Raw genomic sequence first — 22,501 nt, 5'->3', positions numbered from 1 at the left:
GTGGCTTCCTATGTGCTCTTATCTGGTTTAAGCCTGCAAGCAGACCCAAGGAGCATGAAAACGTCTCAAGCGGGTTTGCAATAAGAAAGTGACTTGGTATTTTTCCAGTACACACATAACTGAAATAAGGCACAACTGAGTAACAGCTTATTCTTTACCAGCTATTTTGATTTTGCATGGCTGACAGAAATGAAATTTAGATGTCTGTAAACTGCAGATAGGGACTCTGAAACCACATAGGAAGTGCAGATATACAGTAATGCGTGTGTCCTAAAGACCCACTTTAATTATTATTACCATATTTTAAACTAATTGCAGCCAGGCCCCAAGTTGCAACATACTCTAGCTGAGAGGAATGGACAAAGCTCTCAAGAGCCTTTCAGCCCTAGAGTCAAGCTTCCTCTAGATCTACCAAAGGTAACACAAGCACCCTCTGTTGTACACACTACTGGACTTCCCACCCTAGCTGGCTCAGCTTTGCCTGGAGGAGCTGCTGACTACAACACTCACAACACCTGGACCAATAGTGACATGTGACTGCATCTTTGCCATGAAAACAGAGGTGATCTGGAGAAGGGGATGATATTTATGTCTTGCCAGGTTCTAGTACAAAAGGGACTGTATTATTCTCAACACAGTAATACTAATGGGAGTAACAAGTAACAGCTACATGAGCACACTATCAAGAGAATACACCTTGAATTCAACACCAAAATGCACTTGTTTTCTGCACTTTCCATTTAGCTGAGACATCCACTTTTATTTATTTTTAAACATGTATGTAACCCAATCCAAACCCAACCCATACTTCAGGACGGACACCCACCATTTTAGATCCAGGTTTTGTTCATAGCTTTTCCATTTATGCAAATATGAATACTAACCTTTTTAAGTATACACAACTCAATTCATACTATGAACTGCTATCCTCTGCAAGGCAGTTTTCGAATAATCAATTTATCAACAACTGGAGGCTACTCACTTGTATGGGCCACTGACTTTGGGCTGGCCACAATCAAGCCAAGAGAAAATAATATCGCTGAAGCCTAAAAATTCAAGTGTACAGATGATTACATAGGAGGCCCTACTCCCAATAATATCTGATTTCTCTGGTACATAGAAAAATGTTTATAGACATATTAGTCCACTACATTATCTATATCAATTATATCTGTGTCAGTTATATCTTTGTAAAAGTAACTGGTATTTCAGCTCATCTACAAAAAGAGTTACTTGCCCAGGTGTGTACTGTCTTGTCACCCTTTACTGTGATAGGCTTTCAAAGCCTCTAGGTTTTTATAAAGCACACAGTGAGAACCAGGGAGAGTTTCCCCCCTCTCCTTCTCGATAGTGCAATGTCACCTCATGGTTTATGAGACTAGTACTAACATGCAGTCCATAGCAGGCTGTGCAGGGTTCCAGAAAATGTACTTCAGCCAAAACCCCACACAGGAATCTCATAGGAGAAGAGCAGATATTTCATCGAACCAGACATGAATCATGGTCTAAACTCCAGCACAGCCAGAGTTAACTGGCGTATGCACATGGTTGCCCAGTTGTTTTTGTTTGACTGAAAATTAGAGGGGCTTATTTTTCTTGGCTTTTCTGATAATGCTACAAAATATGACACACCAAGCCCAAGATTGGTTTTCTACCTGTTACGCATCTTCAATTTCAACTTCCCTTTCAACTAAATTCTGGCTACCTGTTTCTGTCCACACAGACATTGTCTCCTTTCCCTCTCCAAAATTCACATTCAGAGAAATTAGACGTGCCCAAACAAGACCCCACTGCTTCAGAAAAGGTCTCCCTCCCTGCAGATAAGCTAGGTGCTACTCAATGAATGATCTGTCTTTTGTGAATTTGATTCTTCATTTTAACACAGGATCAATTATCAAAACTCAAGGTACACTGTATGTTTCCAAAAGTTTATATCATTTTTAATCATAAAGAGACATTCATTCCAGCAAAAGGTGGGAAAAGAAACTGACTTTTTATTGTGCACTAACAGATCTGGGTTCCATCTGATCAGCCGAAGAAACAAATTCCAGAGTTGAAAGACATACCACTGAGGATAGCTAACTACCAACCCCCAGACATTTAAGATTCAGACACTGTTCGGTTGAGATCTCTGTTCATCCCAAAGACTGCAGCAGCAGCATATGAGAGTGCAGGGGGGAAAAAGCAATCTCTTGGACAGCCAGGAACCAAGCCATAATGGGCTTTGCACCTTAGAACTACAAACTAATTTCTTCTGGTTGTTTTCTAACTTTCTTCACTCTTCAGTCCCCTTTGAAATACTTTACATTCTGTAGGCTCTGTCCGCTCTCTCACCTTACCCAACACTACAGCTTCCAGGGTTTGTGCGCCATCTTCTATATGGCAATTCAACTGAGCCACAATCCACAGCTCCCGAGACTCATGCAGTTACTCTGCTTAGTTTTTCAATAGATTTTATCCCATGTCTCCTGAGCTCATGTGCAGAATCCACTTCCAGCAACTAGCTACTCAAGTTGTATTGCTTTAAGGACATTTGTGAGATTCTAAATGAACTCATAGCCCTTTCATTTTCTCTGGCTTCTATAGCACTTGGACTTGAAAGTACATGTAACAATCAACATTCAGCACATTTTGCTCTTGAGCATGACTGGCTTCTCATTTGACTAGTTATGAGAAAAAGTTATTGTATGGAATGCCAAAAAGCAAAACTTGGTCCTGTGACAGCATTTCCAAGCTTGAGAGGGTGAGGGAAGAAGGGCTGACGGCTACAAAATTTTGGAAACTCAATTTTTGCATTAAGTCCAACAGGAACTCAGTTTATATTTAATATAAAGTAAAACACATTCAGCAGCTTTTATCTGCAAATGCACAGATAATGCAAAAAACAACTTTAAGGATCCCAAGCTATGAAGTGGTTCAAGCTAAGGACAGAAAGCCAGGAAAAACTTTGGCTTAGAAACATGAACTGTGATCTGATTCACTATATGGTTCTGGGTTTTGAGAATCTGGCCTAGTTGAAAAGTTGGATAAAACTGGAACCTCACAATGAGACTGCAGCTGAGCTGTCCTGAGTAATTACAAAAATAAAACACCCAATATGCCTGCACTATAAAACCTATTAACACTGACTTCATTATAGGATTGAAATGTCACCCTAATTAATCAAAGAGAAAATATTCACAGGAAGAAGTGGGAAAAAAAGCTCAACAGGAAGAACAAACCAGAAAAGTAGTTAAGTGTATCCTGCCAAGTAAAGGGAATCGAGTTGATGATCAGACAGACACTTTCACTCTCCAATCACTGTGATCCTATGTCAATACTGTCAATCATGCACGAAGAAGCTTGTCCAGGTAAATAAAGATAGTACTTTTGACTGGTTAGTGCTCCCTAATTGCAGATTGATTGTGGTGGACAGAATGCATACCAGTTGTGAATGAGAGCAGATCCAGCAGAACAAAGAAGAGAGTCCAACTCACTCAGTAAGGCAAATATATATCAGACTGCCCAATGTCTTCAGCAAGAACCATCAGTTTCCCCTACTGACATCTTCCACTGTCTGCAAGGAGTGCATTACTGACCTGTCCTGTCCAGGAAAGCAGCACTTGATCTAAAGCCAGCCCTAAGACTCAAAAAATTGAGTTGGCTTAAAAATCATGACTGATATATATACATAGTCTCTCACACACACACACACAAACACACGGAATTTGGGGTTCTTTTTATTTGCCTCATGGTTTTTGAGGGCAAGATTTTCAAAGGCACAAAGGGGAGTCATATGCTCAACTCTCACAGACTTCCAGTGAAAACTGAGCAACTAACTCCCCTTGCTCAAATAAATTGGTTAGTCTCTAAGGTGCCACTAGTACTCCTTTTCTTTTTGCGAATACAGACTAACATGGCTGCTACTCTGAAATCTAACTCCCCTTTGTGCCTTTGAAAATCTCCCCTGAGCCACTTGGATTTTTCAAGATTTTCTCCACAGCAAAGGGAGCTAAAAATTTACATATTTTCAAATAAAGCTGTGGCTTTAAGAAAAAAACAACTAATACTGTGAGACTTGTGATAACGTGGCAAGAATTGGCAACACTGCACTTATAACACTCTGGTATCCACCCCAGCCCCCTTTACACATTATTCCAGTCACTGAGTCCACAGATGCTTGCAATAGTTAAAGTTTGAAAAAACAGCAGGGAGAGCTTAAAAGTCACACAAGCACTGGAGATGGTAGCTCCTAGGCACTTGGCATCTTCCTCACAAAAAGAGCAGTAACTCTGTATTAAAGTATCACTCCCTCCCACACAGCACATGGCTCCAGCACATCCTGTCTATGTTCTTCCTGCCCTCACTCACACAAAAAATCCATCCTACCTACTCCCATAACCCAAAAGAGATTTGGGGATTATCATCCAATATTCCAGAATAAGGCACATTCCATTCCATAAATTCAGACATGAGCCACTCCAACTCCCCCAAATTATTCATATGGAAGTGAATAAGTGAAAGTCCAGATACAAAATATTTAGGGCTAGATTCACACTTGCCAAACTGTACTCACAAGACTGGAAGGAGATGCGGGTGGCACAGGTGGTATTAAACCACCTCTCTATTTCCCTAATCATGGGATTGGCGAGCAGGTACTAGTCCATGTGCAAGACTGAACAGCCCTAAACCTGCTCTACCTTATGACAGATGCTTATGGTCTCAAAGGGCTGTTTCAGCAGCTATGGATCAGGCAGCTGTAATAGCTTCCTGGCCACGACCCTTGTGTCAGGCTTGGGAAGGGGTAGGGGCATAGGGCCAGTATGTTGACCTTTTATCACATGAGGATTCACCTGTGCTGAATAATCCCCAAGTAGCTAGTTAAGCCTAGTTTTTGGTACAATGCAGATTTAAATGGCCAGAAAATCTGAAATTTAACCAAAAGCAAGTGCCAGGTACATGGGCTCAAATTACTGATCTGCACTGCTACATAGATTACTTGTACTATTGTTGATGAGTCTATATTGCCCAATACTGCACCACACTGTAGCACACAGCCCCAGAATCAGGCCAACGATATCACTACAATCCTAACCACAAAGCACGCGAGAAAAAAGAATAAATATATCTTGTGGTCGCTATGCGTTAGACATTTCAGGTGCAGCCTGGACTGCTGTGTGAGTACTAGAAGTAGCACGTCATTACATGTAGGAGATACAGCTTAAGAGCAATATCAGGGTTCCCTAATCCCCCAGATCAGCAGCATGGCCACTTTTCTCTGCGAGTGACCTGCATCTCACAATACCATCAGAGTTTGCCATTCTCAGTCTACAGCTTGGCGACAGCATCATATTATATGTAACAGACATGAGCCGAGGAACAGCAATGCACTCCCCACCAGGCAAGGTTGTGCTGTTTCTTTTCCCTCAAGTCTCCCTCTGACACCCTGCCCCAAGCACAAACACTCTGATTTTCTTCAACCGCCATTTTTGTTGTTGAGTGCAAAAAAGTTACCCTCTGGTCAATGGCTGAGTATAGCATACAAAAGGGTTACTAAAATGTGGGTATTTATTTATTATGCTCCCATTGCCTGGGTACATTACATAATTTAAAAAGGAAACATCAACTGTGAGGCCTGCACTGGCTGCAGGAACCTCTCTTTACCCTTCCCCCCAATTCAGCCATCACTAAGGGGAAAACTTTCCAAAGACTTTACCCAAGATCAAAGATCAAGCTGAAACTTGGTTGAAGAGATGAGCCTCGCACTGGGCACTAAAAGTCAGCTAATCTGCACTCTGATGCAGATATATTTATTTAATTTTCTTAATACACTACGTATGGTATATAAAAATACGTTGAAAGACTAAAGTCCACTTTACTGATCTTAACTTTCCTTAGGGAGTGGTCTATAATTAACTGTCATACTGCACCCATCATAAAAGGAAGCTTATTTCCATGTCAATCCTTCCATGTGTTTTAGAAGGATGGAAGGGTTCTCCCTGTTTCCCCTTCACTACAGCCTGCTAGTATTTACTGAATGGAGGATCTGCATGTCTTTGGAAATTTTCCTTACCTGCAGAAAAGTGCAGCTGTGCAGGTTGGGAAGAGAGAATGGAAAATTGACTCCCAGCAAGAAATCTTTATTCCCCAGACATTGAGTCCTCTGTGGGTGCTCCCCTTCTGGATCTGTCCAGGAGCGCAAGTGATGGAGCCTGTAGGAGGCTTTCAGAGACAGGAAAAGAGCTAACCATCTGAAATAAACAATAGTAAATGCACTTATTCACTGCTCTGTGGAGGGGGCTGAAATAGCTACACCAGGACTGTGGTTGGCATGTCTTATTCCTTTAACATTTCATTTTTACAGTATCTGGCTTCGGGGAAACAGGGTTTTTTTCCCCCCCAATCCAATTTCCAATTTAACTATTTCTCATTTTTACTAGTACTTTTCTCTGACTTCTCCACAAGCACCTGCACATATAGATACGCATGGTAAGAAGAATGTACAGAGCTACACAAAGATCTATGTGAACTTTGTCACTTCAGAAGAAAAAGTCTTAACACGTTACTGAACCACAGAACAGAAGTGACTGGTCCAATAATCTCAACCATGAAATCTAGAACACTTACATATTACCTAAGCAAGATATCTAGATTATACTGCCCTCATTTTATGTTGAATTTTCTTTCAGTTAACAGCATGGTACTAATCCATTTTGCAAAAAATGCTCACTTCAAAATTTTAAGATTTAGAATTTTCATTTTATATAATACTATGGAGGAGGGTGTTAATTTAAGCAGGCTTGGCAGGGTTTGATTTAAATTGATAGATGTCTGTAGAAATCCATTTCAGCTGACACACTGAAATCGACCCCAAAATATCCAACAGTAACAGCAGGAACGAGTGCAGCCCCTTGGCACCATGCACCTGCAGAGACCAAATGTCACTGGCCCTGTGGCAGCACAGGAAGCCCTCTGCAGCCCAGCTCTTTCACTCCCATGACAGTGGGGCTGCAGAGGGCTCCCTGCATTGCTGGAGGGCTGAAACAGGTGTACGTAAGGCTGCAGTACTAGCAGGCAGAGAAAAGACCTCCAGCCAGGACTGCAAGGAGGAGAAGAAGCCTCCAAATGTGAAGGAGGCCACCCTGGCGCTGAATTGCTCTGTCACTGGGCAGGAATCATTCACCAGCAGGCTCAAGCCCCAATGGCAAGGGGCTTGTCCTCCTTCTTGGGGCCCTGGTCATGGGGTCTCTGCTCTGCCTTGCCAGGACCACAGCTTCCTCAGCATCTCTTGTGTCTGAAGGGATCAGGTGTCACCAGCCCAGCAGCCACCCAGGGAGCCCTCTGCAGCTCCACTCTCCCAGTCCCGCTCAGTCAATCACCAGCCCGGAATGTGGGAGCCATCCCTCAGCTGCAGGGTACCCCCTGACCCCAGGCTAGGGGCTCCTCATCCTCCTCGCAGCCCTGACTGGGTGCCTTGGTGGGTTGCACTGCCCTGCTGTCAGTGCCAGAAAACCGCTGTAGCCCTGCTGTCTACGACAGTGGAGTTCACAGTGCAAATCCAGCATGGAGTCCTTCATGGTTAAAAGTCTATCAACCTGCAAGTGTGCCTTGGAGAATCATTCCATGCTGTGATTGGCACACTTGGAAGGAAGGCAACAGTAACTTCAGTTGAAGTATAGCCAATATTATGGCCCAGGGTAATTCTCTACGAATTTTAAAATATACAAAGAGAGAAGAAAAAAAATTAATAAAAACAGAGAAGTAGTGTGGTCTATGGAAGTCTGGATTTTATTCTTGCCTTGGCTCTGCCACTGCCCTGCTGTGACACCATGGGCAAATCTTTTCCTTCACGCCCTTTGCCTGTCTTGTCTATTTAGAGCGTAAACTCTTTGGGGTACAGACTGTCTTTCTCACTGTGTGTTCACAAAATGCCTAACACAACAGGCCTCTTATCTCGGTTGATGCCTCTAGACACTACTATAATACAAATTAATAATAAATGATAGCTCATCATAGCCCAAGAATATGCAAGTTTATTACAGAAATACTGATTAAACTGCACATATTTTTCCTCTAAGTTTCTTTATAAAATTAAATGAATAGAATTACTTTCCTCACCTGGCTAAATGTCCCTGATTCATGAGGTTTGCCATTTCTGCTGGAGACATATCAATAAATCGGAGGAAAGAAAAACAACTTTCTTCCTTGGCACCTAAGATCACAAAAATGTCAAAGTTAAGGCTGACACCTGTTGCAGTCCACATACAGGAGACAATCAGCACACATGACCAGTCCGGGTGATTTCTGATCCCAAGGTTCTAGACATCCAAATGCCTTATTACAAAAAGAATGTGAAATGATACAGGAACTCTCACTGTTACCTATCTCTGTAGAGCAGTGGTTCTCAAACTTATTTGATCGGGCTCCCCTTCTTTGTGTTTGTAGTAGTTTACATCCCCCCCCTCCCACCACACAAGTACATATGTGGACATATGTGATGGTGGTGCTTCACTTGAGTCAGTTTTGGCTTGTTTTTCACTTGAAGTGTTTATTTTTCTTGTTGCACGAATGAGCCAACGATCCATTGTAATAAAAGCAAAAGCAAAACTGTGATTGTGGTCCATACTTACAATTAAATTTGCACATCTTGTCATAGCAAACAGATTAATGGACAGATGGCGACAACTTTGTATAATGCTATGCAAGCTTAACAAATCAGTCAAAATGCACAGCACCATCTGAGGCCCTTACATATCTGTAGGAATCAACTTTGCTAGTTATTCATTGCTATGGGTACAATGTGTGCAATAATTCCCCTTGTCATGCCCCCAGAATACATTCCGCACCCCCAACCCTGGGGGGCCCATCACCCACTTTGAGAACTTCTGCTTTAGAGGATGCTAAAGGTTTCACCTTAATTGCTATTCCCTGAATTCAAGTCACTGCTTCTGGGCCAGACAAGAGGAGGAATATTAAAGATGTAGGAAGGGGTACACTCATTTAGTTTCATATTCTTACCATATTTAACTCTCCACCATCATTACATTTTTCTATTCAGTTAATGCAAAAATCTATCTCCCTGAAGATTTATCAAGCCAAAACTAATTAACAGATACAGAGCAGCCAACGGGATATGCAAAAGAGCTGTACAGACAGCACCCGATCACCCATGAATCCCACATCCCTGTGGCTGCGCAAAGTCCTTCTGACTTCAATGGAAAGCCACACAGATTAAGGGGTCCATACTAACAGATTTTGATGCAGGAATAGAGCCTTAAGTGTGTTCCTGCTCCTCTTCCAAAATCTACCCTCTCTTTCGGCAAGTTAATTACCAGGTTCTCTCTTACTAGCACAGTTAGTAATAGCAATTTTAAATGGAATACTACATCAAATGTACAAAGCTTGTTTAGTTTTCTGTTCAACTGGTCACTAATAAGCTTTCGTGAGCTACAGCTCACTTCATCAAAGCTTATGCTCAAATAAATTTGTTAGTCTCTAAGGTGCCACAAGTACTCCTTTTCTTTTTGTGAAATAAGCTTGTTGACTTCATGTCAAGTGTTAAGGTTGAAAGGTTCTAATGAATTGTGACCAGAGAGGCACAGAATCTATAGTCCTAGGGAGAAGTTAATCTACACCAATTCTCCCTCCAAACAAGACAGCTTGCATCATCATACTGCAGTGTGCTAGCCACCTTAACTGCTTCCCCAGGGAAGTAAACCTACCCTTCCTATGGAAAAGAGACTGCTGGATGTGGTCCGGAGCGAATGGCGAAAGTAAAACCCGTAACCACCTGAAAATGAACAGAACAAAATAAAAAATAAGAAAGTGGTAATTTAGTTCACATTCAGTCAAGAAGTCAGAAGTACTAAGCTCTGACCCCAAATTACAGAATGACTTTCAGTTACAGTATCACAGTTTCACTCGCCTCTTGCTGTCGAGGAGTTTACAGAATTTGGTTCTTCATGTTAAGAAACCTGATCCTCTGGTTTTCCAGTATTGCATGATAATTAATTAATGAAAAGCAGCAGCCACAATGTATTTTACTTAATTTAACCATGAGTCAGAACATCATTTCTGGATTGCTTTTCATATTGGGAAAGAGTGCTGATCCTATTCTTTACTATAAAATAATGGTTTATGCGATACACTGCTCTGCGCATTTCTCATGATTGAATAAGATAAAGATTAAGCAGGCGTTGCCATAAACAGAGCAACCAGCAGACCGCACTTGAACAGCTCTCTTCCATCTCGTGTAAGCTATTACTAGCTGTCAAGGCACTGGAAGATGCTCACAACTTATCATGTTACACTTAATCAACACTGACAGCTTCCTTACATATGAAAAGCCACTCAAGGGAAACCAGGTTCCTCCAGTATTCTACTGAAGCTTAATTCCATTACACATCATCAGCAGAAAAAGGAGAGAGTATAAATTGCTTTGTCTTACTTTTCCTGAGGGCTTGTCTACACTTACAGCACTACAGAGGTGCAGCTCCATGGCTGTAGTGCTTAGTGAAGACACTACCTACGTGCTGACGGGTCTCCTGTTGGCGTAAGTACCCCACCTCCCCAAGAAACTGTAGTTATGTCGACAGGAGAACTTCTCCCAATGACATAGTGCTGTGTACACTGGGGGTTAGATCAAAATAACTACGTTGCTCAGGGGTTTGGATTTTCCACACCCCTGAGTGACGCAGTTATACAGACATAAGTTTGTAGTATAGACCAGCACTGATCTGCTTGTTCAGTTAAAGGATTATTTGATGACTATGGCTCTGCTATGAGAGAACACTGAATATTGGATGTGTAACAGCTAAATAAAATGAAAGAAAACAGGGAAGCCACCACTTGGCTAGCTTTATTTAAAAACCTCAGGGAATGGGGTTAATCAGAATTTATAGATTCATACATATTACAAGACCAGAAGGGATAACTGATCATCTAGGCTGACGTCCTGTAAAACACAGGCCATATAACTTCCTTGAAATATTTCCTGTTTGAACTAAAGCACATATTTTAGAAAAACATCCAATCTTGATTTTAAAATTGCCTGTGATGGAGAATCCACCACAACCCTTGTTAAATTGTTCCAAAGATTAATTATCTTCATTGTTAAAAACGTACACCTTATATCTATGAATCTGTCTAGCTTCAGCTTCCAGCCATCAGTTCTGGTTATACCTTTGTTCGACTGAAGAGCTTTTTATCAAGTATTTGTTCCCCACATAGGTACTTATGAACTGTGATTAAGTCACCCCTTAGCCTTCTCTTTGTTAAACAGACTATCACTATAAGGTATGTTTTCCACTCCTTTGATCATTCTCACGGCTCTTCTTTGAGCTCTCTTCAATGTATCAACATTCTTCTTGATGTGTGGGCACCAGAACTGGACACACTATTCCAGCAGAGGCAACACCAGTGCCAAATGCAGAGATAATATAACTTTTCTATTCCTACTTGAGATTTCCTTGTTTATGCATCCACGGATTGCGTCAACCCTATTGGTCACAGCATCACACTGGGAGCTCATGTTTGGCTGATTATCCACCATAACTCTCAAGTCATTTACAAAGCTACAGTTAAGTCTGAATAACATTATAAAAACACTGTAAAGTACTTCAACAGTTTCACTTGTCATCTAGTAGCAGGTGCCACAAGAAGCAGGTGAGCGACAAGCCAGTAGGGACAGAGTGCTGTGGACCCATGTTAGGGAAGAACCGTCTCACACTAGTCTTTAGTGACAGCTCACTCATACATCTCTCTAAAGGCATTAAATGGCTCCAGAGGGAGCTGCAATTAGCCCTCCTCAGCAAGGAGGGTAGGCCAACAAGGGGAGTTTTGAAGGTAACTGGAGAACAAGAAAAAAAACAAAGGTAGACCTTACAACACCGCCTCAAAATAACAGTGCACAAAATGCAGAGATGTGCCATAACACAAAGGAACATGCTAACACATAATTTAGAATACAAATACCCACTTAAACAATGCTACATATCCATTCATGCACGTATCCCCCCAGCAAGAGAGTGAGAGAAAACGATATACAACTCAATCCAGCCCTATCAGTAAAACTGCAATGTTGTGTAGGCTACTGACTATTTCAGTCTCTGGCTAAAAGCTTTACCAGCTCCGTTTTGTCTAAAATCAAAATTTTGGGAGACTGACTGACGAGCCCCATAAAACCCTTGCAGAATCACAACAGCACAAAAGAGGGAGAGCCAATATTTTAAGAGACGAAATCAAAGATGCTGAAGAAGTTGAAGGGAAGGTTGAATTGGCTTGCCTGTCCCGCGAGTGATTAAAGACCCTGATCTGTCCATGACGGTAGATGAACTTTGAAATCTGGTATGGCTTTAGGGAGATGTGAAATGGAGACCAAGTTTCTTGTCGTTCAAACAGCTCTGGGTGATTACACACCTGGGTAAGAAAAGGAGGATGTCAGCTACTTGGGTGGGGGAAAAAAATAGAAATCTAATCATATGCAGCATTTTCCAGCCCAATGTTTAGAAAAATTGCTCGCTCAAACCATGGAACCGGTGAGCACACAACAACAACTATTTGACAGAGCGTCCATCTTAGTTTAGATACCAGATAATTTTATTTCCTGACCACGTTACTGCTATTGCCTCTTCTTCCCCAAGTGAATGATTTCCTCAGTGTTGAATGGGGACCCAATTAGCAGACACATGCACTGTATGGCAGGGACTCTGCTTTATTGTATGTATTAGAACTGCTGGTCTCAAGTTACACTGCGTCAGGGCATAACTGAGGGCTGCATGCAATCGACCAGCCCGGGTTAGGAAGTATTTTTTTGCTATGGTGTTTCCAAGATGGCTGATGATTATACATTTTTTGCTGACCTTACCTTCCTGAACTGCATGACTAGATTCATGAGGCTACTAGTGGTGTTCTGTGCTTGCTGAGTAGTGCCCATGGAGGACTGCAGCAGGTCATCAATAGAGATTTTGTTCTTTAGAGCTTGGTACAGCAGTTTCTGCCTGGTGGTCTGCTGGCAGTACATGAGAATCTCAATCTGCAAAACAGTAATGGGATTATAGTCCTATTCTGTCCCTAAACAGAGAAATACCAGATCAAGATTCAGTATATATAGGCCTTGTAGGATCATATCATAGAAAAAGCACAAAGGTATTTAAGGCACCTAAAGATGCAAATAGGCACCTTGTGGATTTTTAATGGTGCCTAGGCACGTAACTCCCATTGATTTTAGGTGCGTTTGAATATCCTGCTATGTGCCTACCTGCATCTTTAGGCACCTTTGAAACTGTGGCCCAGGACCCATACTATGGTAAAGTCATGTCACCAAGCAGCTGTTCTCAACCCAGGGGTCACAAATCAGGTGCCAGTCATCATGATCATCCTGGCCATCCCATATTACCATATATGGGGTGGTGTTCAGTATGGAAAAGGCACTGTCAGAGCAAAGAATCATCCCGTAAGCCCTTGTCTGCTTCATCAACGTCTCCAGCAAGCCCCTGTCGCTCCCCTGGCTCTGACCATGGAGAACATTCTGAGGAAGTGAGAAACATCACAGAGGAGAAGGAATGGGACCCATGGATCCAGGCCCTACACGGCTCCACCTACCAATTCTACTTAGTAAAAGGAGGGCGTATGAATGCTGGAGAATACTGTAGCTCTGTAGTGGCTCCACTGTACTCCATGGGATGGGGGAGATGATTCCCTTCTGTGCCGAACTCCTTAACACACAGCCTAGTTACTCTGGATGTGAACTGGGACCAGGATTAGTCCCTTACTAAACCAAGGCTTGGCCTACACTATGAAAGGGTGAACCAGCCACATCGCTCATGGGTGTGAAAAAGCCACACTCCCAAAAAACGTAGTTAAGCCTACCTAACACCCAACATAGACAGCGCTAGGTTGATGGAAGAATTCTTCTGTTGACCTAGCTATCGTCTCTCAGGGAGGTGGATTACCTACACCAATGGGAGAACCCCTCCAATCGGGATAAGTAGTGCCTATATTTGAAACGTTACAGTGGCACAGCTGCAACATTTCAGGTATAGACAAGACCTAAAAGTTGGTCTATACACAAACTTGCACCAAAATAACTAAATCAATTGTAACTAACACCTTTTGTTATTTTGGTGCAAGGCTATGTGTGGACACTAGTTTCTGTTTAAGAGTGCACCATATCGACAGTTGGTTTGTTTTTTTAAATGGACTAGCTGTTCATATACAGCGCTGACTTATTTTCAGATACTAAACTGCATTAAAAGAAACTAGAGACAATATCTAATAATTCCCTGTGATGGGGTGTTCACCCCACACAAGGCAGAGCAGGTTAAAATAGGACAATGAACCATTTAGGCTGCACCTGGAAGAAAGCAAGAGACTGATAAAGGCTAATTGATGACATTCTGCTGGGAAGGAGCAGGCTGAGGCTGCATAAAGGGATGAAGCGGAGAACAGAAGGGGGCTGTAGGGGAAGTAGTCTGCAGTCACTCCTTAGGTGAAAGAAGGTTTGTCTGGGGCTACAGAGTTTGGATTGATGGAAGTAGTTTACAGTTATGCCCTGGGGGAGGCAGTTTGGGCTGGTAAACTGCGATGGCAGAAGACAGAAAAGAGAAGTAGGAAGGAGTCCAGGGAAATAGCAACAGATCCTGTGAGCAAGCAAACAGTAGTTACTGGACACAGGGTGCTCGGGCTGGAACCTGGAGTAGTGAGCAGGCATGGAGAAAGGGCATGGGACCTTGGACCGGAAAATTGTCTGGAATGGCATGCGGACAGCTGAGCCAGCAGCACTCTGATACCCCAGAAGGGGAGGGCTATACAGTAACCTGGCTGGAGGACCAACCCACAAAGGAGGAGCATCGCAAGTCCTGGAGAGTGAGGGAGGACACGGTGTGAACAACTGTTGGAAGGAGGGCATCAGATATGAATGGAGCTAATCCCCAGACGTGGCCACAATGAGGCACCTCAACAGTGAGTGAACCCCATTTTCTTTATAGTCAATTGCTATAATTACCACAGTGATATTATATAATTTGGAATGGTGGGTTGGCATCCATAAGACAATCTCTGTATGTATATGTGGTCGACACTATGGACAATTTTGAGAACCTCTGCTCTAAGGTATATCAAATCACTGCAGTTTTACTTAGGAGCATTTTTAAAGGAAGATAAAGAGGTGGTGGGGAGACCAGGCAATGAGGAAGGAAAATTACAGAGCATTAAAAACAAGGAATAGTCAACATGTATTTATTTTATTCTTTTTAAAGACACTAGGTAATTCTCATATCGTTGAGAGGATCTTGCCTTTAGTGCTCTGTGGGCTCTTGTTTCTTCTAGATATTTCAATGCTGTATTAGTCCCCTTCAGTTCATGTACTGACTTTTCCATTAGCTTACTCGGGTTTAAGGATCGTTTGTTTACAATCTTTGGATTAATGGTTTTACTTGTAGATGAGGAGGTCATTAATGGGCTCTTGTAAGTTCTCCAGTTAAATACAGGTGTGATCTAATAGGAATGTGCTAGCAAAAGTGAAAGGGATGTGAATGGGTGATTTTTTCTGATCTTTCAGTCAGCTGTAGATAAACAGATCCACATATGAACTAAAAACCTGAGAAGGGAAGCACTGAAAGTAAGCCAGATGCAGAGCTTGCTTTCCAAATTATTTTATTTCGCACCTTGTCTGACAGCTCATTTTCCACATCCTTCTTGATTCTTCTCAACATGAAAGGCTTCAGGATCATGTGCAAGCGGGACAGCTGGTCTGAAATGCCAGGGAGAAAACATGATTACTGCCCCAATGGCCAGAAACTATATCATGTCCAGTTGTTTCTCAAACCCTTCTTGCTCACCCAGTTCCCTTCAGGCATGTCACAGGATTGATCTGTCTGCACTGAAATTGGTTCTTTTATAAGCACATTGAGACAGGCTGATAACTCCATGAATCCCTAAATCTCTCCCTCAGGCAATGCATTTCTATAGCATAGTATGTATTACAATCCGATGAGCAGAACTCTGTGGACGTACAATTATCATCTAATTTCTATTAAAAGGTAAAGACCATACTTGATAATGCAGCTCGTTCAATACTATTAGGATATAAAGCTAGTCATCACTAACAGTTGGCAAATTTCTCCCAGAGTCAGACTTGAACCAACACAGTGCTAAAGGGCACTGTGCCATTGCAGATGTGCAGTCTTTTGGATGAGAAGTAAAACTGAAGTTCAGACCCTCCACTGATAATTAAAGAACTCATGGCACTTTTCATAAAAGTAAGGGTTTAACTCTGATATTCTGGCCCAATTCAAAAGCATGCAGTTATAGTCTGCCTACCTAAATTCCCCCCAGTTTGTGGTATTTTAGGCTTCACTTCACCTAAAACCTCTTGTGTAGTGTTACTGAAATAGAATAGTTGTCTTTCCACTAAAAAGGTGGCTGCTATTCAGTGGTCAGTGGTACAATCTCCATACCATACACGGCCTACAAAACACGTAGGAGTCCTTCATGATAAAAGCTGTATAAGTGTACAATATTTTAAATATCATTCCTCATTCATTTAGAATAGGGGAGGAAATGGAGGCAGCAAATATGAGGCAAATCTGATTCACCCTGTGAGTAGCTTTTCTTTCCATATAAGAAGCAAGATGTCTCTGTCTCTGACAACAACATCTGTACTGCAGAATTCCCAGCCCAAATGACAATCAATCAGAGCCACTTCACTCGCCTCTCTGTATTGGAACGGCAGATTCCACATATGCAACCGTTAGAGTTGAGGTGAACCCATAGGCAGCTAGAGCAGGCAAATTGGAAACTGAGGCCTACTGTGATTAGTACTTACTCTCATCGATGGCAGATTTGTTCTCTGCATGGCTCTCTATGTCCTTAGAAAACCATTCGTTGAACTCCTCATGGGAATCAAACAGTGTTGGCATGATAAAGTGCAGCAAAGCCCACAGCTATAAAGGAGCGGCAAAGAGGCAGTGAATCAGTGAAAGCCATCCCCATTCTAGACAGGATGATCATGAATCTCAACCTATTGCAGAGCATTATGGGCCAAGTCACACCAAATGACAGTGTGTTCTGCCAAGCTCAGCAGACTAAATTAGTGGTGGTCTCATCTTCCTTTCACAATGGACAGAAGCCAGATACGTGCAACTTTTCAAACCAATGTCAGGGCATGGTTCCAAGTAAAGAGCAATAACTTCACCATGCTGAAGAAAATGGCACAGAAGTAATATTTTCCTCATCCCATGATTTAGGGATGACTGAGTATCAGCAACCTTCAATCGTACTTCTTCCCTAATGAGTAGGATATGGCCACATTATTCCTTTTGAATCTGATCTCAGTTATTGCTCACAGCATGGTATGGAGAAAAACCCCCAAGTATACACATAAGCATATAGGAGTACTACAATTCTCTCACTATTTTTTATGTCTTTGGATAAATTACTCTTTTGAACAAAAAGAAAAGAGTACTTGTGGCACCTTAGAGACTAACCAATTTATTTGAGCATAAGCTTTGCTGTAGCTCACGAAAGCTTATGCTCAAATAAATTGGTTAGTCTCAAAGGTGCCACAAGTACTCCTTTTCTTTTTGCGAATACAGACTAACACGGCTGTTACTCTGAAACCTTTAGAACAAAAATCAGCTCTTGCTGGCCTCCTGCTTACCTCAGCCATGGTGTTCTGGATGGGGGTCCCAGTCAACAAAAGTCGATTTCGGCATTGGAATTGTAGTAGGATTTTCCAGCGGACACTGACCAACAAAAATGTTTTAAAAAATGAACCACAGTAAAAACAGTAAGAAAGGAGAGCAATTAAATTTACATTTTAGGACCAACCATTTTTCAGACCCATTCCTGGCATGATTTTCTTTAAGAAGGCACTGGGTAACATTGACAAGAGTATAAATACTCTCCCTTTGCCCCATTGGGAGATTTGGTTCTTATGGGAGGTCATAAAGAGATTAGCACTGTTTATCTTACACACAACAGGTGTATTTTTATTTACTTTGTAACACCTCAGTGTTTGGCTATCAGTAAAGGCCAGTCACTAGAGTATTCATCCCCTCAAGATAGCAAATAGGTACCCCAAGTAAATGGTGACATACACTTTTTGCACAGTTACAAAGTTAAATTTACAGGCCATTATGTAAGGGGAGTTGAATTGTATGTTATAGCTCTCTTAGAATGGGAAATTCCTGAAGAGGCTAGCTCACGAATGTGCATAAGCCTGGCTCTGGGGCTGTCACACATTTAGAAAAGAAACACCGAAGTATATGAGTAGCAATTTTTGGAGAAAAAGTTAGGAAAAAGCAATTGAAGAAAAGACAGACAGACAGCACCTTACTAAATAAACAAACAATACACAGGAGCTGAGAACAGACAGGAACCACCATGGGCATCAACCTTATAATAAGGAAGCCTGGATAGGGTTGCTGGGCTATACTGCAATCTGCAGGTTTTATGAGGCCCTGATTCCTGATTGGGACCCTTAGGTGCTACTACAATACAAATAAATAATGCTGTATTTAACGGATATGTTAGCATTATATGGCTGTTAATGAACACAGACCACTCAGTATCTAAGAATGTCTTTGCTGGGAGCTGAGGTGGAGGACTGTTACAAATATTTCACACCATTTTTTTGCCACAACCCCCACCCCACCCTCACTCCTATCCTACAGTTACTTTGTAATTACACTTTGCATGTTTGGTACATATGACCAAATACCAAGCCATTCAAATCCATGGAGATGGAGCCATATAAACACCTCGCTCAGTACAGTCAGGTACTTCGAAAGGTAGCTTTTACTTATAAATGGTAACTTCCTTCCATCAAAAACGTCACATACAGTAAGTTCAAGGATGTGAATACTAAGTTCCCCAAAGGTATGCAGTTACGTCAACTGGGGTAGCAGCCTACTTGTTTAATTTTTGCACATAGCAGTGTTCAGCACTAACTTGATCTTTATTCCTTTTGGGAAGGGAAAGAAGAGAGCCTTGCTCTCCTCCTAGGTGACATTAGAACTTGTTAATCCTTCTTCAGCCAAAATGACTGTTGTAATGGGACCTTGAGAGGGGGAAGGGAGAAACTGAGGTTCCCTGCTGGGTGCCTTAAAAACATGTGCGTAATAGAATGCAATGTCATAAGGATTCTTTACTTTTCTGCCAGTTCCTGAGGCAATTTAACCTTTCTTTCAAATTTTAACTCATCAACTTATGTATTCCTGGTGTTTTCCCAACTCTCTCTTCTCTACCAACTCAAAAGATTCCTGGGCGAGAGAGGATTTTGTTTCTGCTACAAGTATTACCTGGAGCTACTCTTGAGTGCCTGTGCCTCATCCAGGACCATATACTGCCACTTCACTCGCTGGAAATACTTCACATCCTGGACCACCAGCTGATAACTAGTGATCACCACATGGAAAGGTGCATCCTGAGTGTACAACGTCTTCTATAACCACAAAATGAAAGACACATATCTGGATCATGTAAACACATTGGAATGAAGAGTTTGTTCATCTGTACTGGGGTCTCATACTTCCATTCAATAATCTTCTATCACCATTATACTTTCCTTTTCCTAATTTGGTATTTTTTTTAAAAAATGAGTTGGGTTATTAAAGCACCATCAGTAATGCCAGACACTGAAGTCCTCTGCTTTATTTGCAGAATGCAGTAGCTTTGACTGAATTCTAGTACGCCCTACATTGTTACACCCTACATCGTTACCCAGAACAGGGCAGTCCTTTCACTTTATTTATATAAATAAAAAAAAGGTGAAGCAGACGGGGATGAAGAAGATAGAACTCTATGTTTACTCATTCTTTTGCTTTGTAGAACATATCAGCAGTTTCTGTTTTACTCTGTAAAAACAAAAGTGAGAGTAAAAGGACAGGGACACTGACGTTACCTGACTCCAGAATTTCCTGATCACTTTTCTGTCATGGGGATTTCCCCAATATGGTAGCACCTAGAACAAGTCAAAAGTACAAAAGTTATTTTCAAATATTGATATACCTGAATTAAAACTGTAAATGTCATGTTCTCCATAGTAAAGCAAAATAAACCTCAGAGAGTGGCACACCCCACCACCAAATCAACCAAAGGGAAATCACCAAAGAAGGTCTTTCTTAACCCAGAGGAAACATGAAAGCATTTAAATATACTGAAGGAACAGAATCTTCCAAACAAAAGCCTCAAGCAGCTTAGTTCCTCAAGGAGAAACTGCTAAGAGAATCCCTTAATAGCCCCAAAGCAGCTGTGGCCTTTTCCAGTCAGACCTTTCAAGAAAATAATACTGATATTCTTTCAGTTCACTGTAGAAAGAAGTTTGCCCATGGCTGTTAGCCAATTTAGCAACTTACTCTTGGACATCCCTGAATGATCAGCGGTTCCCTTAGTATTTAATTCCCCTCTTCACTGGCACAATTATTGTTGTGCTTCAAAGCTATGCCTCAATATTTTACTATGGGCTAAAAGTAAAGTAATGCCTACCGGACTGCCTCAAGGAAGAAATAAAATAGCAAGCACAACAGCCTCAGAATTCTATTAATTCTTTTAGAACTCAGAATCCTGCTGAGCCATTTCCCATGTAGGGAGATCTGAGCTCAGCAGTTAGCTCCACAGCAATTCAGAGTAACTAGTTACTGCCATCTGTTGTCCGATATGGGAACTGCACAGAATTGGTATTGAGCATAAAAGGATACTGGTTTCTGAGGCACAGAAGAAAACAAACAAAACCACATACACAACTCTGCCTAAACAGCTTCCTGGCCCCTGTGTGATGATCCCTAGTTTCTACAGCTCTCACAGAAGTCCCTGTGGTTGGCATTTAACTAAGTTAAATGCTGAACGTTCTTTCTGCCATTTTGAAAAAAGATCGCAGATGTCAGATTAAACAGAACTAGATCTGCATTTTATTTTAGGAATTATACCATAGCCCTGAAGGAATTCAGCACCTATGTTTCAATGTAGGCATATTAACTACATAGTTATGTATGATCAGAAGCAGATCATGAACTCTTTGTGGCTGGAAAAGTTTTATGATTTTTATTGTGTATATTTTACAACTTTTAAAAATTATGAACATTTTAAAAACTAACTTTTTAAAAAATTGTTTTGTTCCAGGGATGAGGAAAATGGCATCTTAAAAAAAAAAAAAAAAAAAAAAAAACCCCAGCCAATCTAAAGACAAAAATAGTCAATTTAAAATTACTTCTACAATGCCAGAAAAAGAAGCCGGTTTTTCCCACATATAAAACTGATCCATACCTCTTTACCTATATGCCACATTCAGACATCAGTGAAATACATCAAAATTACTTGTCTTTAGCCTCAGCTGGATGTCCTTTCCAACTGTCCACTCTCTTTGTAAGTTCTTAATTCTTCTAGTATTTTCCCTCTTCGTTTGAACCCAAGTGTCCAATCACCTCAAGAATCACCACCCTTGGCTAATTTAACTACTTCAGAAAAATTGACCAGGAGATGACTAAAACTAAATAATCTTATTACACTTTTCACATACACGAATCTCAATTTCTTTTATCACCTTAGCTGCCTTATGTGGTGTACTCTCCATTTTAGCAGTGTCTTTCTTCAAATAGGATGACCCACACTGAACATGATACTGCAAATGTGGCCTAATCAGTGATTTGCATAAAAAGCTACTCAATATAAGCCAACAATTTTTAGCACTGCTGCACACTGGGCCAACAATTTAAATAGTAGTTCAAATAATACTCCCAGATCCCTCCTTTACAATATTAATTAACACTAGGCATTCAGACTATTAAATTTGGAAGTATTTGTTCTCAGGTGCACCACTTTACTCCTAAACACCTTGCATTTTATTCTTTATCCTATTTTTTTTTATAAAGAACTGCACTTACATTTATAGTTTTCTAATAAGCCTCTTGCTACTGGAGATACTGGTTACTTAAAAATATTTGATGATGACTCAGATATTTGATCTATAATCTTTTATTGCCTGTAGCTGTAACTCATACCTACCTGGGTGCTTTGTCCATCTGTTTTATTCACATACTTCCTTAACACTCAGTGATACTCCGACTGTGGCTCTTTAATGCGTCTACTGAATCTCTTTGCAGCTCTCTCTCTATATATATATACACACTAAATATTTCCCATCATTCACACTATGATGGCTCTTTTGGATAATGCTGATCGCTCATTTGGCTTCATCAGTAATCTCATTTTCCTCCAATTTATCTTTTGCAAGACTCAAATATTCTCCATGAATATACTGTTAATAGTTTATTTTGCGGCAGTTCCTTATTTCTCATATTTTTCATCCTCCAATATGTTTAAAGAACGTGTTTATTTTATCTTAATATATGCAGCTATTTGTGCTTCATTACTCTCCTTGTTTATTGAATAATTTTTATTTATTTTCGCTTAACGATGCTGAAGTTTTGCCTCCCTCTAAATTTTTAGAGCTGTTTCAGTTCACAACCATCTGTCACTCAGACACGGATTTTGAACAACCCACAACAAACCACTAATCCTACAG

The 22,501-nt window shown here is 41.2% G+C and overlaps 1 protein-coding gene across 2 annotated transcripts in view; it reads right to left on the bottom strand.

The window, feature by feature from the left end:
- INO80 (INO80 complex ATPase subunit) overlaps window positions 1-22,501 on the bottom strand; it is a 131,606-nt gene that overhangs the window by 55,829 nt on the left and 53,276 nt on the right. For both annotated transcript variants that reach the window (XM_073348740.1, XM_073348739.1), the window contains 10 exons: window positions 19,883-19,942; window positions 19,281-19,423; window positions 17,639-17,723; window positions 16,805-16,922; window positions 15,645-15,730; window positions 12,845-13,012; window positions 12,263-12,396; window positions 9,702-9,769; window positions 8,098-8,191; window positions 6,053-6,230 (listed from right to left, as the gene is read on the bottom strand). In XM_073348740.1, the coding sequence (XP_073204841.1) occupies window positions 6,053-6,230; window positions 8,098-8,191; window positions 9,702-9,769; window positions 12,263-12,396; window positions 12,845-13,012; window positions 15,645-15,730; window positions 16,805-16,922; window positions 17,639-17,723; window positions 19,281-19,423; window positions 19,883-19,942 (1,134 nt within the window). The remainder of the gene's footprint in view (window positions 1-6,052; window positions 6,231-8,097; window positions 8,192-9,701; window positions 9,770-12,262; window positions 12,397-12,844; window positions 13,013-15,644; window positions 15,731-16,804; window positions 16,923-17,638; window positions 17,724-19,280; window positions 19,424-19,882; window positions 19,943-22,501) is intronic.

This window comes from Lepidochelys kempii, chromosome 6, assembly GCF_965140265.1.
Source record: "Lepidochelys kempii isolate rLepKem1 chromosome 6, rLepKem1.hap2, whole genome shotgun sequence".
Classification (NCBI taxonomy): Eukaryota; Metazoa; Chordata; order Testudines; family Cheloniidae; genus Lepidochelys; species Lepidochelys kempii.
The sequence above is the reverse complement of the archived record's forward strand: the minus strand, read 5'-3'. Positions and strand labels throughout refer to the sequence as shown.